Below are 15,953 nucleotides of genomic sequence, written 5' to 3' on the forward strand. Positions count from 1 at the left end.
GGCATAGAGGCACTAATGGTTGTACACAGAGGGTGTACAACCTCTGGATCAAGGTAGCTTGCACCCAGCCAGTCTGGAACATAGCCCAAATCTCCCTTACTTAGTGTAAACATTTCCTGAGTATCCTGCCAGGCTTCACACATCTGATTCCATCTGGCATCTATTTGGGAGGTTGCTATTTCCAACAATATACATAATTTCATTCCTCCCTTTGGATAGTTTTCCTTCCCCGTAGCTCAGACATCAGTTGCCAGCACAGAGAACTTCATCCTCTGTCATCTGTACTCATGCCCACTGGCATCATGTGCTTTTGAAGCTTTCCTGACCCTTTGATGTTCTTCATCAAGATTCCCCTTAAGCACTCAGGTTACAAACACTCCTCTCCCTAGGACTGCATGGCCTGTGATATTGCTTAAACTTTTTGTGCACAACACATCCTATGTTTCTGCTCTTCTGTATTCTTTCCACTGGATCTTAGTGCCAGCACAGACTGCTTCCACACAACCCGTTCTTTCTGATTTCACAACATTGATCACAGAACACTGATCAGCAGACAGGGCTGGGGGTAAGCTTATCTAACTCACCCTGAATCCCGTAAGTGTTCTATGGTGGCCCCTTTCTAATCCTGTTTCTACTCTGAGCAGATTTGCTACAGGGAAATATTGTAATGAGAATAAATTCTGTGTCAGAAGATTAGTTTTCAATCTCATAGTGCCTGAAAGAATCTGTGTATGAACTCTTGTATTTAACAGCAGGGTGATGGTGTAGTAACCAACATCACGTGTAATATTAGATAACCACTAAAGTCAAGGAGCACTGGAGAGCAGTGAAGAGGAAAAAACATTGTTTGAAAATACAGCCTATCTGTGTGGAAACCCTAGAACAGTCTGCCTGGATGAAATCAGACCTTGACCCTACCTCTGCCTCTTTTGTCTGGTCTGGTTACAGGCCTCTCGGTACCTCCTGCCAATACTCTGCATAGCAAAAGAAAAACTGTTCAGAAATTTACCTTGTTGAAAGAGCTTTATTCCTATCGTGCCAGTCAAGCACAATAATGTTCTTTTCACCTGGGAACATGCTGCTGCCAGCAAAAGGCCCCCAAATGCAATTGTTCCCACTCTGACTTGCACTCTCAGGTCTAGATAGCTGCCATCCTGCTTTAGCCACCTGAAAGTTATATGTCTCTTCTAGGCTCCCTGTACAGTCAGTGGAGAAACAGCGGGAATGATTTATTGCAGTCTAACGTAGATGCCTGAGATAGATGAGCTGAATTGCCCTCTAGAGGATATCTATTTCTCTTCCTTGACTTAAGAGGTATTCTGGATCAGTAGCCTGCACTAGAGTTTCTGTTGGTTGAGAGTAATCTAACAGGTTTGATTCAGCATTATTGCAAATAGGTAAGCATGACCGTATCTGTGCATGATTCAAGTCAATGGGACCTTTCACGCTGAAATGCTTGCCATATCAAGATATAAGGAATGGTATTGCAGTTCACTCTAGAAGCCTCAGCTTTTACAGCAGACTGATGTGTGCATGATGCTTGTACCTGTGTGGAAGTAGAAGGGACACTGCAGATATAACTACAGAGCTAAGAGAAACCTGGGAGGGGGGTGGTTAGTCTGTGCCTTTTCTCTTTTATTTAAGGTGAGAAGGAGAATTTCCACAATGACATTTGACAAATTACCTTAATAGGGTAGTGTTTTGTATGATGAAAGAACTGATCCCCAAACACTTCCCCATGTGGTTTGCAGGCAGTGTATAAGTGTGCACTTCATATCATGCTGTACCTCTGCAGAGAATTTTCAGGGAACACTTCACTACTTCGGTTATTATCAATGAGAGCAAAACGAGAAGCACCAGTGCAGACAGGCAGAGTTGTTTTGGTTAGAACAGACTCAGTCTGATAGAGCAAAGATTTCACCTCCAGGACCATCATCAGCTCCTTATGCCTAGAGCTGATACTAAACTGAAAGGCCTCATGCAGGATATAACATAGAGGCCCTCTTCTCCATCCTTTAGGCTGCAAAACTTGCATTGCTATTAAACTTAATCTGGTGTGGTCTGAGTAAATTGTTCAGGTTGCGTGACCCTAAAAACAACTCTGGTTACTCAGTAAAAAACAGTTACTGTTTTGAGCATTGCTAATATGTAAGAAATTAGACAATTAGACCACCAGGTACATTTCTCTCATACCTCAGCCTGCTGATCATAAATTGAAGAGCTGCCACTTCTGGATTAGCATGTTTGTGAGGATTTAAATGTACCAATTCCAAGGCATCATCTCACTTTGAGAAAACTACGCAAACAGTGCCAGACTAACAACACTAAATGAAAACCCCACCCACTGGGCAAGTGCTGAAAAGCAGTAATAAACTGGAAACAGCCAACTGAATGGATGATTTTGGTGAGAGCAACCTGGTCCTCAGCTTCCCATTTTGAACTCAGAGGAAAAAAAAAAACCTCAATGGGAGATCAAAACTTGACCCTTGTGTACAGTAGATACTGAGCTGGGAAAGGAAATCTGATGAAAAAGCTGAATGAAATGCTGTGCTAATCCCTTTGAGAAAGCACGCTTGAAGAGTGCTCTGCCATCCAGAGCAAAGTCTAGGTTCAGCTGTGACATCCCCCTCAGGCTCCCAGAAAGTTAACAGGACACTGCCCAGGCCCAGAAAAAGTCTTTAAGCATTAGTCATAATAATGAACAGCATTCTCTCTTAATCACTGCTAGGAAAAAAAAGTTGTATAACAATTGGATGTCCTGGCACTATCCAAACCACCCTTTGTTGACCCTCCAATGTGAGACTGAAAAGACATTCCCATGAAAAAAAAAATCTGTTGAAATTTGACATGTAAGTGTGAATCTGCTATTCCTTTTTGTCTGCAGAGGTAGCCTGCCTCCAATCCCTTTGCTTCTCCTGTTCCTAGCAGCTGGGGATGAATGAGAGCCAGGTCGTGTGCAGAGCCTTGTTTTGACACTGCTTAGATCTATAGTTTAAAAAAAAAAAAGGCAGGCATGAAAAGAGCCCCAGAGCAAGGCACACACCTGCCTGTTATTGGGGGTGACAACACAGGATTAAGTAGTTTGGATATAGACTTGTATGGGAGCTTTGACTCGGAAGCCTAATCGTTTCCTAACCAATGGTTAGAAAAGCTGCTGTATCCTTGGCTCTTTCCTGTGGCTTATTTGGAGGCTTAAGGGATCCTTCTGAAATGGCACCATCTTTTGTACTCACCCTTTGCTTAGCTTAAAAAATAATGCAGGCATGTAGACCTATTAAAAAGGGTCTCCAGGAAAACAAGCTTTTTTACTCTAAGCACAAGGGCTGAAAATTAAAATGTGCCCAGATGCACATGCACACACACACACACTCTGAAAAGCTCTGCTTCTCATCCTTTTACTTCTGAGCAGAGGGAGTGAACTTTTAATTGTAATATCACAAAGGCCTGATCACATCTTGGTTCAAAGTCTGTCTTAATCAGCCCTGACCACACACACAGCTGTCTATCTCATTTCCTTCATTTAAGAAACATCATTGGCCGAGTCAATCCCCACATCTGACATGCTTTAAAACGTGCCCTGATTTGGTCATATGCTCCAAAGATGCACATGTATATATTTCAGGTTCAAAAGGCTTTGTTTGATTTTTCATTTTGCCTGTTTTTCATCAAATAGCCAGAGTCTGCTCATAGCTACATCTTATGCAGTATTATTAGACAGAAGTTTAAGGCAAGATACCTCAAAGTCCACTGTACTACTTGGAGCACTTGCTATTTTCCTGTAAGTTGGGACCATATTGTTACAACCAATATTATATTTTACATCTGTGTCTAATTACATGGGAAAGACAGCTGTGCTGAGGGCAGACAGATTTGAGGACTTGAGTGGACACTGCTGTATGAATTATTCATTTTCCATTATTCCATATCTCCTCCTTTTTACAATAGTTTCTGACAAAACATACTTAGTATAGGAGTGAGTGTAAAAGGCAAGAGGATGCTTTGTGATACTTCGTGACTGATAGCCAATCCTAAAGTACAATGATGAAATTTTTCATTACACTGCTGTCAAGGGGAGAACCCAAATAAACCAGCCATCTCTGAGCCAGAACTGTCTGCACACCGTCCCTAACATAATTGATGATGCCTTTGACAAACAAGGCCATTGTCTTGTCGGCTGGTGTTTTGTTAGACAGGGAGGCGGATGGAGAGAAAACTAGGGTTTGCCAAGAGAAAAGAAGCAAAAATCAGCAGGGAAAGATGCTGTGTTGTCAAATATTGGGTGAGGTTTTGGAAACTTGCTTTTACGTTTCTTTAATTGTGAGGTGTATCTGCAAATCTGTGGTACTATTAAACAGATAAAACGCAGTCATCAACAGCTGCCCCTTCAGCATGTGACATGTGGGCTCTTATTTTGGGAGTTACCTTAGATGCACAACTGGGATTTTGGCCATAATTCTCTGGAAGCCAGACAATGTACACACCCAAGCTGAAATGCTAAATAAACACAGACTGAGTAAAGCATTCGCAAGCCATTTGTATAACTCATCTGAAAGTGTTGTACATTTATTGATTCAGCTTGCTTTCTGATCCACCAGAAGCTGTCCCAGTTTCTAACTGGGGAATATGCCCCACAGTTCATTTGGGAACATTAGTTTTCCTGAACTGCAGCCCCAAAATGAAAAAAAAAAAAAAAAAAAAAAAAAAAAGCAGCACTTTTTTCCTACCTCCTCATTAGATTCTGCCAATGCTGTCAGTCACTGTCCTGTAATACTTTCCCTTAGGAATAGGATGGGAGAAGGTCTCATCTTCCTGAATCAGGCTCTACTTTCAGTTGGTGATAGGTAGTCTATATGATGCTAATGATTTACCCATTATGTGACCCTAACTGATGAAACCGGAAAACAGGAAATAAGAGGGGAACAAAGATGGACCCAGAAGCTGCAGAAATATCAGAAATTTAAGGCAAAAACTCCACAGGTAGATCCTACATACAGAGATATTACAGTGAAATCGGAAACCTGGATTCAAGCCAACCCAGATGTTGGCAACCTCTTACTTCTTGTGGCTCAGACCTGTCTGCAGTAAAGGAAGCGTGTGTTTCCCCCCCTTATGCCCAAATCTATGACATCCATTTTTTTCAGTGACGGACAGAATGAATTGTCTCCTCTTTTAGGGTGATGTAGTCAGCCCTGCAAAAATCTGGGCGAAAATAATTCAAGTTGAGCAGCAACAAATCAGAACTTGCCTTTGAAACTGTCAGTGCTAATGAGCACTTCATTGTTACACCTGCTCTCCAGAACTGACAGCAAAATCCCTGGGTTTGCTCCCAAAGTCAAGACTGCTTTGTGGCAAACAGGCGAGCCTGCTGCCATCCGCCAACCAGCTCATTGTGTTGAGTACATTGCCCATGACAGCACGCTTATTTTCTGTCCTTAGGCTATTGTGCTAGTGTCCCTTGAAAACAACGGACTGAGATCTGTCTACAGCAGAGTGTAATAATATTATTAAAAATATTGGCATAAAGAACACAGGGCATGGTGAAAAAAAAAACCTATGTAGTAAGCAGATCATAAGAGAAATGCCCTTTAAACAAAATTGCTCACCCTTTTTCTCGTACTATTTTCAAAAGATATTTTCTTTTCTTGAGCATCAACTGTGAGGTTGCAGATGAAAGTGAATCTGACCCTGCTACACTTAACACTCTTTATAGTCATATACTTGCCTATTCCCCTTGGAAAATGATGTGTGGAATCAGAGTGTTCATTTGGTCTCTTATCTGTGAGCTCATGAAGAAAAGTAGTTTGATCAGAAGCAATGATGGGCAAACTTCAAAAGCTTTGGAGATCATGTTTGGTTCAGATAAGCATCCAAAAGGCTGGTCCCTGATCCAAGCTATCTAAACACCTTGGGTGTCCAACATTTAACTGAAAATCTCTGTTAAAGCAGGTCTTAGCCACAAGATTTTTATTTCTGCCCTCTTCCAGATGGATGAAGTAGTGATGCATTTCCTTTTCAGTCTCTGCTACAAGCAGAAGCCAGGGCATGCTGCTTTGTTAATACAAAAAAGAGCTGAAATATGAAGGCCTGGAGTTCAGCTCAGTTCTCAGTTTAATCAAACTTGTTTGAATATCAGAAATGAGTGGGTATGTTTATTGCTTGTATTTTACCTCTGCAGAGCTGTTGGCAGCAGGCTTGACCATCTCAGCTAGCCTCTGCCCTGACAGAGAGGAATCAACTGTGTTGGCTTTGCACCACTATCTGTATATTACTTTCCACCTCGCTCCCTGATGCTGTCACACTGGGAATGTACTGGTGGCCTGGGATTATGACAATTTATTGTCTCTGAAGGCAGAGTTGCTCACAGGAGCTGTTTTACTACCAAGTTGCCTTGAGTTGCCAGGCTGGTGTCAAACTGGCTATAGCATTAGAAAGATCTGGGGTTTTTTCCCTCCTATTTGCTCATCTCCAGCTACATGTAAAATACGTCTAGTGAGTTTAGAGATCTTCTCTCATTCTGTCCACCTTCCTTATAACAAATCTGCTCACGTATTCGTACAAAAAATTTCATCAGCTTCCTTACACACATACAGTACTGCATGGTGAGACGTGTCCCTTAGAACTCGTACTGAAGGAAATTTGTGGACTCTGGAGGCAGAAATCGAAAAAACGTTTCAGGTCATCTGAAGCACCTGCATAAGCCACATCTAGCCCCAGAGGAAACAGTAGTTTTGTGATCTCTGTGTTCACAGGAAAGACAATATAGGCAATAATTATCATTTTTTACCTCGTCCATGCTAGCGAGTTTTTTTGCAAAACACTTTGAAAGTGAATCACCTGCAACCCTCTTCAAAAATAAACACATAGTGGAGGCTTCCTGCCACCACTTCAAAACCCTGTATGGTCAAGATTTGTGTAGTAGGGAAGAACTGACTTTCACACATAAATGGGTCCCAGCTGGACTTGGTTTGCAGTGCTTAATGAGTTAAAAAGAAACAAAAATAATATTGCAAATGTAGGCTGACAATGCATGTTTACCAGTTCTGACTTAAAACTACTGAGCATAAGGAAGAGGGCACGAGTTTATCAGCCTTGCAAGAATGTCACTTAACCAGATGACCCCTGGGCACATAATCTCAGTCACCTCTTACCGTATCTCCATAGCTTGCGCCTGCCAGCCAATGGGTTCAGCCGACGCAACTTTCAGCAGAAGCTGGCGATGCCACCCCAAGACGGGATTCTGCTACTGCAAGCCAGGTGTGGCGGGCCCCAACTGCGATAGATGTCTCATGGGCTACTGGGGCTTTGGAGAAAATGGCTGTCGCCCTTGTGACTGTGCCAGAGACTGCGACCAGCATACTGGAAACTGTTTCAATGGGTAAAGAAGCCCTCCTTTGGGTTGACTTTGAGATGGGATTCTGTGAAATGAAACAAAGATTAACTGAAATACTGCAGCAATGACAGTAATTGGAGGATGCTGGAGGGTGCACAATCATTTGAAAAGGTGGCTATAAATCATAAAAGATTTCTTAGATTCCATTTGGTGGCTGGCACACTTTTAAGTCCATTGTATTATCCAAGGCAATCTGGAAATGATGACTTTTTGCAGTAATAATAGGCAACTCCACAACCCCATGGAAATATGTACAGCATCTTTAAATACACCTGTTTACCTTGGAAATAGATGGAAGAGTCTGGAGAGCTTGCCTCTCATCTGTGCCCAGGGTAAAATGAATTACAAGGTCTCCCTCTTGTTTCTAGACAGGCATCTGTACCCCAAATGTGCATTAATCAGTACAGAAATCCTATGATTTGCTGAGTGACTGCAGTTTTATGGGTCCTGCAGGTGTCCTCAGTTCCTAGTGACATCAACAAGTGGTCACTAACTTGGAGTTACTTAATTCCATAAAAACAAACAAACAAAAGCAAAAAAGGCCCAATATATAGTTACTTTAAAAAATGCTAAGCCAGCAGTGGTAAGGCCTGCTTTACCACTAGGTAAAAGCCTAGATCTTGTGATCTCTCCATATGGCATGAAGTCTTGCTCTTATTTGCACTCCCAATTTGAAGAAAGCAAGCTCATCTGTCTGGATACAGCCACATGTTACAAACACCTGCTTCCCACCCATCTCATGTCCTAACCAAGTCTTCTGTTTTACGTGTCCCCCCAGCTATGACAATGAGCCATTCTTTAACATCCCCATTGGGGGACGAATCCCTGACCTTGTGCAAACACCAACCAACGAGAGCGAAGAGGAGTGGAAATGGAATGACCATGAGCAGGGATTTTCTGCACTGAGGCACCCAGGTACAGCCCAGAGTCTGGGAACATTTAGTAACTTCACTAAGTGCCAGTTCTTTCTTCTCTCCACCCTGACTTAAATTCCCCGCTCATCTCTAGATTGTCTGTCCTCCACCTGCTGGCAGTATCTGCTAATCTGAATTATATAAGTTATCATTACACTTAACATTGTTATTTTCCAAACCAACTATACTATCCAACTTTGGTTTTGGAAATTGGTAAGTCATGAATAAGATTGTGTGGAAAAAATACTCTCCTTTTGTGTCGTAATTATAACGCTTATGATTTTACACAGCTCCTTCTCAAGCATCCAGTTGCTGTTCAGAACTTCAAATGCTATTTGTAAAAAGATCATGTCAGCCATCACTGAAATGCACCACCTCTGGAGCGGAATGCAAGTGATTTTAAGAGTAAAAGATGTTCCTCATGGCACAATAGCTCAGGAGAGAAAGTAAAGTATACTGTATCCAGCTAAAGTTACAAAGTAGGCTTATAGAATGAGGTGGAGCCTTTAATACTTAAATAGTTCTCAGTTGTGCTTGCTGTGTATGAAGGTCAGCACTTACCAGCATCAATGGCTTTGTAAGACCCAGAGGTAGTAGTGCCACCTGTTGCATATCTTGACTTTTCTGAGAGGGATATTACCTTAATACCAGCAAGGATCAGCATTTCGTAGCTTATGGGATCGAACAAGGGTATTATTACTTACATGATTTACACCTGGATCTGATTCTTACAAATCTCTTTATTAGTATCAGTTTATTAACTGTACAATAGACCCCATGAGAGCTGCATTTTACTTGACAGTACTGATCAGATTTCAGAACAATTATTGTATCATCTAACAAGAAACAGATTTGCAAATAACTGAGCTCACTCTCAAACTTACTCTTAAGATCCATCCAGATTATGGGAGCTATATACATACGACTTTATAACTGAGTATCATTTACTTTTCTTTTCTCTCTCATGTCCTGGCTCTTCTCCAACCCTTTGTGTTCTGCGGTTCCCCTGCTAGAAAAGTGTGTGTGCAAAGAAAAGGTGCTTGGAAGCGTCACTGACTTCTGCCAAATGAAATATGCTTATGGTAAGTGGGTGACATGCCCTCAAGGTATGATAATTTCACAATGTTCTCTCTATGCATGTTATTAGCTGATAGCTATGAAAAATGACAGGACTGGCTAAGTCATGAAATAAGAGGTAGGATTTCTTCTGCCTTTTTTGTCTAGTGACATGTCCAACTTCTGATCAGAACTGAATAGCATTTTTCATGCAAGGCTCTGCAGCGTCTCCCTTCCACCCAGTTAGCTTCCCTCTTTACAGCAGCAGGAGTGCTAGAATTGTAAGTCAGTGGAATGGTCGGCCTCTACATCAAGAATAAATGATAAAAACCTTGCATCTAAGCTGCCATTGTTTGTGCACTCATTATGCAGGTTCAAATGGCCATGCTTGTTTACCAAGAATGCATTTAATACTATGGTTTATGAACGCCTGGTTCATGCCATCACATGAAGCAAGAAAGGAAAGCTCTGGGATCCAGAGGTTTGATGTGCTTGTGTCATGACACAACAAAGCCTGCTTGTGGGGCTGATCTAGATGAACCTACCCTGCCAAAAAGTTAGGGGATCCTATTAAATTAAAGGAACAGAAATTTATCATAGCAACCAGATGTTGGGCCACAAAACAAAAATGCTTTTTCTGGTTTGTTGTGCAATCACAGAATTTTAGCCATGTGACATGCCTGCAGTCTGATGGGGAAACTTCCTGACTTCCTTCCTGTAGAGCAGACAGTCCCTTCCCACAGGACAAAATTTTTGAGAGGCCAGTGTTAAAGCTCAACACAAGTTTTCAAACTGCAAAATATAAAGCCTAGAAGCAGTGCACTTAAAATCAGACTGTTAGCTGCTGATCTGTTTTTTCCACCCTTCCTGTGTATACATACAAGTGCTTTCCTATGATTTCCAAGTGTTTGACATCAGCCCATTAAAAAGTAGTTGCTAAATAACATGGTGAAAGGATCAGTTAACTACTTCAATAGAAAAATCTAGTTTTTCTTCTCCAAATTTATTTAGAAGAACCATGACTGAAGTGGACAAGCATTGGAACTCACTTGCTGTACCACGGCAGTGTTTTTTCATGTCTTCTTTCAAGGTGCTAAAATTCTACCTTTTAGCAGCAGTGAATTTAGAAATTCATTGCTGGTCTCTATCTTGATATGTTTTCTGGCAGTGATAAAAGCAAGAATCCTATCAGCTCATGACAAAGGGACCCATGCAGAAGTTGTTGTGAAAGTGAAGAAGGTCCTGAAATCAGGCAAAGTGAAAATTGCTCGGAGCAACAGAAGCATTTACCCAGAATCCTGGACCAACAGGGGATGTACATGTCCCATTCTCAATCCTGGTAAGGACAAAATATTTACCAGGTATTTTCCTTTCCCTGTAAAGAGTGGTGACAATTCATTATGAACATTAGCTATGGCTACTCAACACTTCCCATCGGTCTTTCCGGGGGCAAGAGTCCTTTGATTCATCCACACCAACAAGGGAGTCAATAGACAGCTGCAGGAAAAAGCATTTTCTTATCAGAGAACAAAGGTTTACCAAAAAGCCCAAATCTCCCTGGAAATGTTTTACTTTCAGTGACTTTATTGATCTTCCAGAATATTTGTAACTAGAAAAATGTTTGTAAGAAAAAAAATCCCTGTACTTTTATGTCCAAAGAGTTTTCTTCCTCACTCTGTATTCTCGCATCATTCTTTACTTCTTTTTGGAAAAACTAGAAATTATATGAAAATTTGGAAAATGGAGGGAATCTAACTTCTTCTATGCCTTTGTAATGGTTTCAAATAATGAAAAGTAAGTCTTTCTTCTACTGTAAATTCTAGTGCATTCAATGGTTTGTTCCATCAAAGGCTAAAGCTGACAACCTGAAGCATATTGGAAACCAATCGTGGGTGGGAAGCATAAAACCAAATTAATTTAATTTCAAACCAAGACAGACAGGAAAATCTTTAATAATCAGAAAAATAATCTTTTAAGTAAATAAAGCCCCTCTTTTTATAACCAGTTTAGGATAGGTCTCTAGGTTTGCTCCCTAACCACATTCTAACAGAATGATCCATGTTTGTTCACTTTTAATTATGGGAATCTCCCAGCAGCAGTGGAGTGGAGAAGTAGGGTAGTAGAAAGCAGCAACCTTCTCCCCAGCTCTGCTGCAGGCAGAAACATCATGCTATAGACTGCAAAGCTCCATACTACTGCTGAATAATGTTATCAGTGGCTGAGCAGATACATTCCGCAATTCAACCTTCCCTATTGCTGGCTTTCCTGCAATACAACTTAGTGGACCACAGAGAGAAATATGTTTACTTGAAAAACAGCTGAAATCTCTGGGTAAATCTCGGAATCCTACAAATTTGAGCCTGGAGTCTATTTTTTTCAAGTAGAATCATTTAGGTTGGAAAAGCCCTTTAAGATCATCGAGTCCAACTGTAAACCTAACACTGCCAAGTCCACCACTAAACCATGTCCCTAAGTAGATGCTAGGTGTCTAATTCTGACAGATTTTGATTACTCACAGCTTTCCTTCATATAACTGGAAGTTCCAAGTCTTTGGGACCGTGTCCTGGGACCAAATCCCAGTAAGACAAAGACTTTGGGTGTCATTAGGGTGACCAGTAGTGTATGCTGGGGATCATGTTTCATTATTCAACCTTACACCACAGAAAATGGTGACTTGCCATCATTCTAAAAGCAGCACCCGATGAAAAAAACATGGGGTAATTTTTCTCTCTGAATAGATTAAAAACATATCCACTGAGTGAAAGGAATTCCTTGTGATTCACTTAAAATGTAGGTTTAATCTAACCTTTAAGACAAGTTCTTAGCTGAAATTAACCACATTAAGAGACAGCTGTTTTAGGAAAAGCTGTGTCAAATCAAACTCTGTATGAATTTCTGCTGTTATGGCAAAATGAACTGTACTGTCTCAGAAACAAATTTTGTCATCCATTATCTGTATCAAGTGAAAGACTGCATCTGAGTTTGCATTGAAGTGTAATATGGACCCTGAGCTCTCTTTTTGGGAGTAGTTCTTGAATTGGCACATAAAATTTTTGGCTTAATGTAGTCCAAATGAATAAGGTGCTTTCCTTTACTTAAACTCCAGTGGCACAGTTGTGCATAATTAAGCATTTACCAGTGCTCCCTATGAAACTGTGGGAGCCCTGAATCAGACATGAATAAAACATATTGCTTAAAGATGATGAGACTACATCTGATCCCACACAGATATTTGAACAGGGAAAATATCACAGGACATTTTTCTCCTTTATACCGCTCTAGCTTTATTTTGCATCTCTTTAGAAACATAGGGCTGAAGACCTACAGTTCAGAAATTTAGATGCTTGAGGTACAGGTGTTATGCCATTGCCTCTTGATATAAATTAAAGCTATGGACAGGTCCCCATCACTGCAGTTCTGCAGATTTCAACATATTGTTTGACTGAACCCCTGCTCCAAGATCACAGTATGCCCTGACTCATGGTGGAAACCTTACTTTTTTGCTCTTCTTGGGGCTTTTACACCCTCCTTTCTATACAAGCATCAGCAGTTGCTTCCCAGCACATAACTTTCAAGAAGGAGGGCAGGAGGGGACAAAGGCATAAGCAGCAGCCACCAGATCCCTGCAGATCTGTGTGCAGAACCTCACACATAACTTGTCATGGGTGTGCCTCTGTTTCTCTAAACTCTGATCAATGAGGGAATTTTACTTACTACAATTAATGCAACACAAAGAGTGCTTATACATCTACTAAGGCAGTGACATGATTATTAGTAGTACTTGTTTCTTGTCTCCATGTGTAGTTACTTTTTTGTTCACAGACCTCTTTTTTGAGGCTCTGCTACCTGTATCTTAAGGTTATAATCTAGGAAGTCCAGCTTACTATTTTCATATGTAATACCAGCTTCCACATCTGTTCAGATCAAATTCTGCTACTCATCATACCTATACAAGCCAGTGGTAATGCTACTGCAGCACACGGAGTTACAATGGCTTAAAACAAAGGTCAGACAGAGACTCAAACCTGGTCATCTGCACATGGAAGTGTTGAATTTGTAAGCGGTAAGGCCACTGGAATGAAATCAATTTGTAGTTGTAATTCCTGAGCATAATCATATGACAACATTGAACCTGTGTGCCCAGGAGTCAGCATTGACAATATGCCCATGAAAGTATGTTTACACGTAAGATGGCACATGCGTAAACTGGATGAAGCTGGCTAAGATGCTACATGCCAGATGCTTGTGAAATAGAGAAATTCTGCATTTGGTTCTGTTTTCTTCTATTTATTGACTGAAGTTTTCTTTTTTTGTTTGTTTGTTTTGTTTTAAACTAGGTACTGACTATCTTATAGCAGGCCAGGAGGACTCTAGGACCAGCAAACTCCTTGTGAACATGAACAGCCTGGTGAAACCCTGGAAAGCATATTTGGGAAAACAAGTATCAGATATTCTTCGAACTGGGTGCAAATAATTTCTGCTTCAGAAGTTACAGTGCTGAACTTTGCCTTTTAGTAACACTGCAGTGAAAGGTGTAGTTAGTTCATGTGTTCCCATTCAACATGCTCCTAGCTGAAGTGATGAAAGCAGATTTACCATCCTTTCTCCTTTCATGTGCTTAGACAGGAAACTTGGGACATGACTACTTTTTTCAAAAAATGCACAGCCTTATCATACAAAATTAACTAGTGCATCATGCATAGGTTACAGGTCAGTTCTTAATTTCAGCCTGATTCCACGCAGCCAGAGAATCATTTTACAAGGCAAAACTAAAGATATGGATTAGTGTTTCCATACTTCAGGTCAGAGCCTGATATTAATATGCATAAGCTGCTTACATAACGCATTAATTACTTGGGTGTAGTTTTCTTTATAAGTGACCACTAACAGGCAGCAATTTCTTTCAGCTTTACAAGTGGCATAATACTAAACAAGCACATCAAATAATACTTATTTAAAAGAGCTCAGATTGATTTAACATCAGGCTGCAAATATGCCTATAGTACAGGCTGCTTTCTAGAAGGCAATATTATTCCATTGCTGAACAGAACAAACTAACACGTGACTTATCTTGGGACAAGGTCCTTTATAGATGTACATTGCTGTGCTTAGTGCTGAGGTCTGTTGCAGAAAGCACCTTGGCTCAAACTTGATTCCAAATCCAACCTTTGCTCTTTAAGGTCATTTTGCTCTTTGCTGTAGTACTTTAGTCTGTAACACCACAAAGGTTTCACAGTGATTACCACTAAAAAGCCTTATGCTAGGAAAGAGCCAAAACATGCGAGGAACTAGTAGCTGCTCTAACGTTGAGATTTTAACACTACAAAAGCTACAAGGCAGAAGCAGGAGGAGGTAAATGGATTGGCTGGACTGTGTATTAAATGAGGTAGCTATAGTTACTGTGAGAGCAACCTGGCTATTCAAACTGTGCTCAAGACCACTGGCTTTTGATTGCACTTAGCGCTTTCGTTCTGCTTTATTTCTCCTGGTCACACTTCACGTTAAGATACTGAAGCTAGGCTTCCTTCCCATTGTGCCTGAGGATTATTTTTTCCCTCCACAGAAGTATAGGAGCGGTAATATCTTCACTCTAAGTAAAAATAGTTCTGTTCTGCAAAAGCATTCTTTCTAAATCAATTATACCCTACCCTATAGTAATTAAGAGGTAGTTACTTAAATCATTCCCTACCACAATATTTTGAGGAAAGTGTAGTTTAAGACCTGTGTCCCGTTTAAGGACTCACGATCAAATGAAGCTGGTTGGAGCACATTCCCTCATCAAGTAAAGCAGGAATTTTAATGAGTCAGTCTATTCTTTCAGGGGGTTACAGAGAAAAAGCACGCACACGTGCTACTTTTGCATATTTCTATTCCATGTCTATAATTTTTTAATGCTCTCAGGAAAGAGGAGATATCTTCATTTAGCACTGACTGGCGCACAGAGTATCTACAAAAACCTAATACTAATGCAGAAGGATGGAAGTCCCAGTCTACAACTTAAGCCATCAGTTTGTTCTCTTTATCACTGGGAACCTGAAAAACCAGCTTCTTTCATTCCATTTGTCACTGTTTTCCTTTTAACTTCATATTGGTTGAACAGCAGAAAAATCCTCAGCTCATTTGGAAATGGGTGACAGGCAGATATTTACAAAATAAAAGCCCCACTTTTCTCCCAACAGTGCATAAACAGTGTTTCTTCCTCCCCTCTTTTCAGAAAGTCTCCCCTCCTCCATTGCCATTGCTTTCCCTCTTTCACTTCATTATTTATTTGTTGTTACCTAAAGTGGTATCCAACAATGTGGCATCTCCAACAAGCCATTTAATTAATGCAATAAAACACTTTTTAACCAAGGAATTTGGCTTAATTTGAAGTGTCAGCTTACAGAAGTTAAGAGCATAGCAACTGCTTTCTTCACTGTCTCCAGAAATCATCTCACAACAAAAAGATTGACTAGTTCTTTTTCAAATATCAATAAAAATAAAGATGTGTACCTGAATTTACAGTCTGTTCTCAAAGGGGGGGCCTCTCAGAATAAATGAATATCAAGTGTAGGTTTAGAACTAAGCTGAGGAACATGCTTTTCAACACAGGC

At 40.7% G+C, this 15,953-nt stretch overlaps 1 protein-coding gene across 1 annotated transcript in view; it reads left to right on the plus strand.

Annotated features, from left to right (window-relative positions):
• Nucleotides 1-15,953, plus strand: part of LOC103921885 (netrin-4-like) — a 54,898-nt gene extending 38,945 nt beyond the window's left edge. The window contains exons 6-10 of the mRNA XM_009329929.1: nucleotides 7,162-7,375; nucleotides 8,169-8,305; nucleotides 9,318-9,386; nucleotides 10,529-10,699; nucleotides 13,698-15,953. Of these exons, the coding sequence (XP_009328204.1) occupies nucleotides 7,162-7,375; nucleotides 8,169-8,305; nucleotides 9,318-9,386; nucleotides 10,529-10,699; nucleotides 13,698-13,834 (728 nt within the window). The 3' untranslated portion in view covers nucleotides 13,835-15,953. The remainder of the gene's footprint in view (nucleotides 1-7,161; nucleotides 7,376-8,168; nucleotides 8,306-9,317; nucleotides 9,387-10,528; nucleotides 10,700-13,697) is intronic.

Source organism: Pygoscelis adeliae, unplaced genomic scaffold (genome assembly GCF_000699105.1).
Source record: "Pygoscelis adeliae isolate BGI_AS28 unplaced genomic scaffold, ASM69910v1 Scaffold208, whole genome shotgun sequence".
NCBI lineage: Eukaryota > Metazoa > Chordata > Aves > Sphenisciformes > Spheniscidae > Pygoscelis > Pygoscelis adeliae.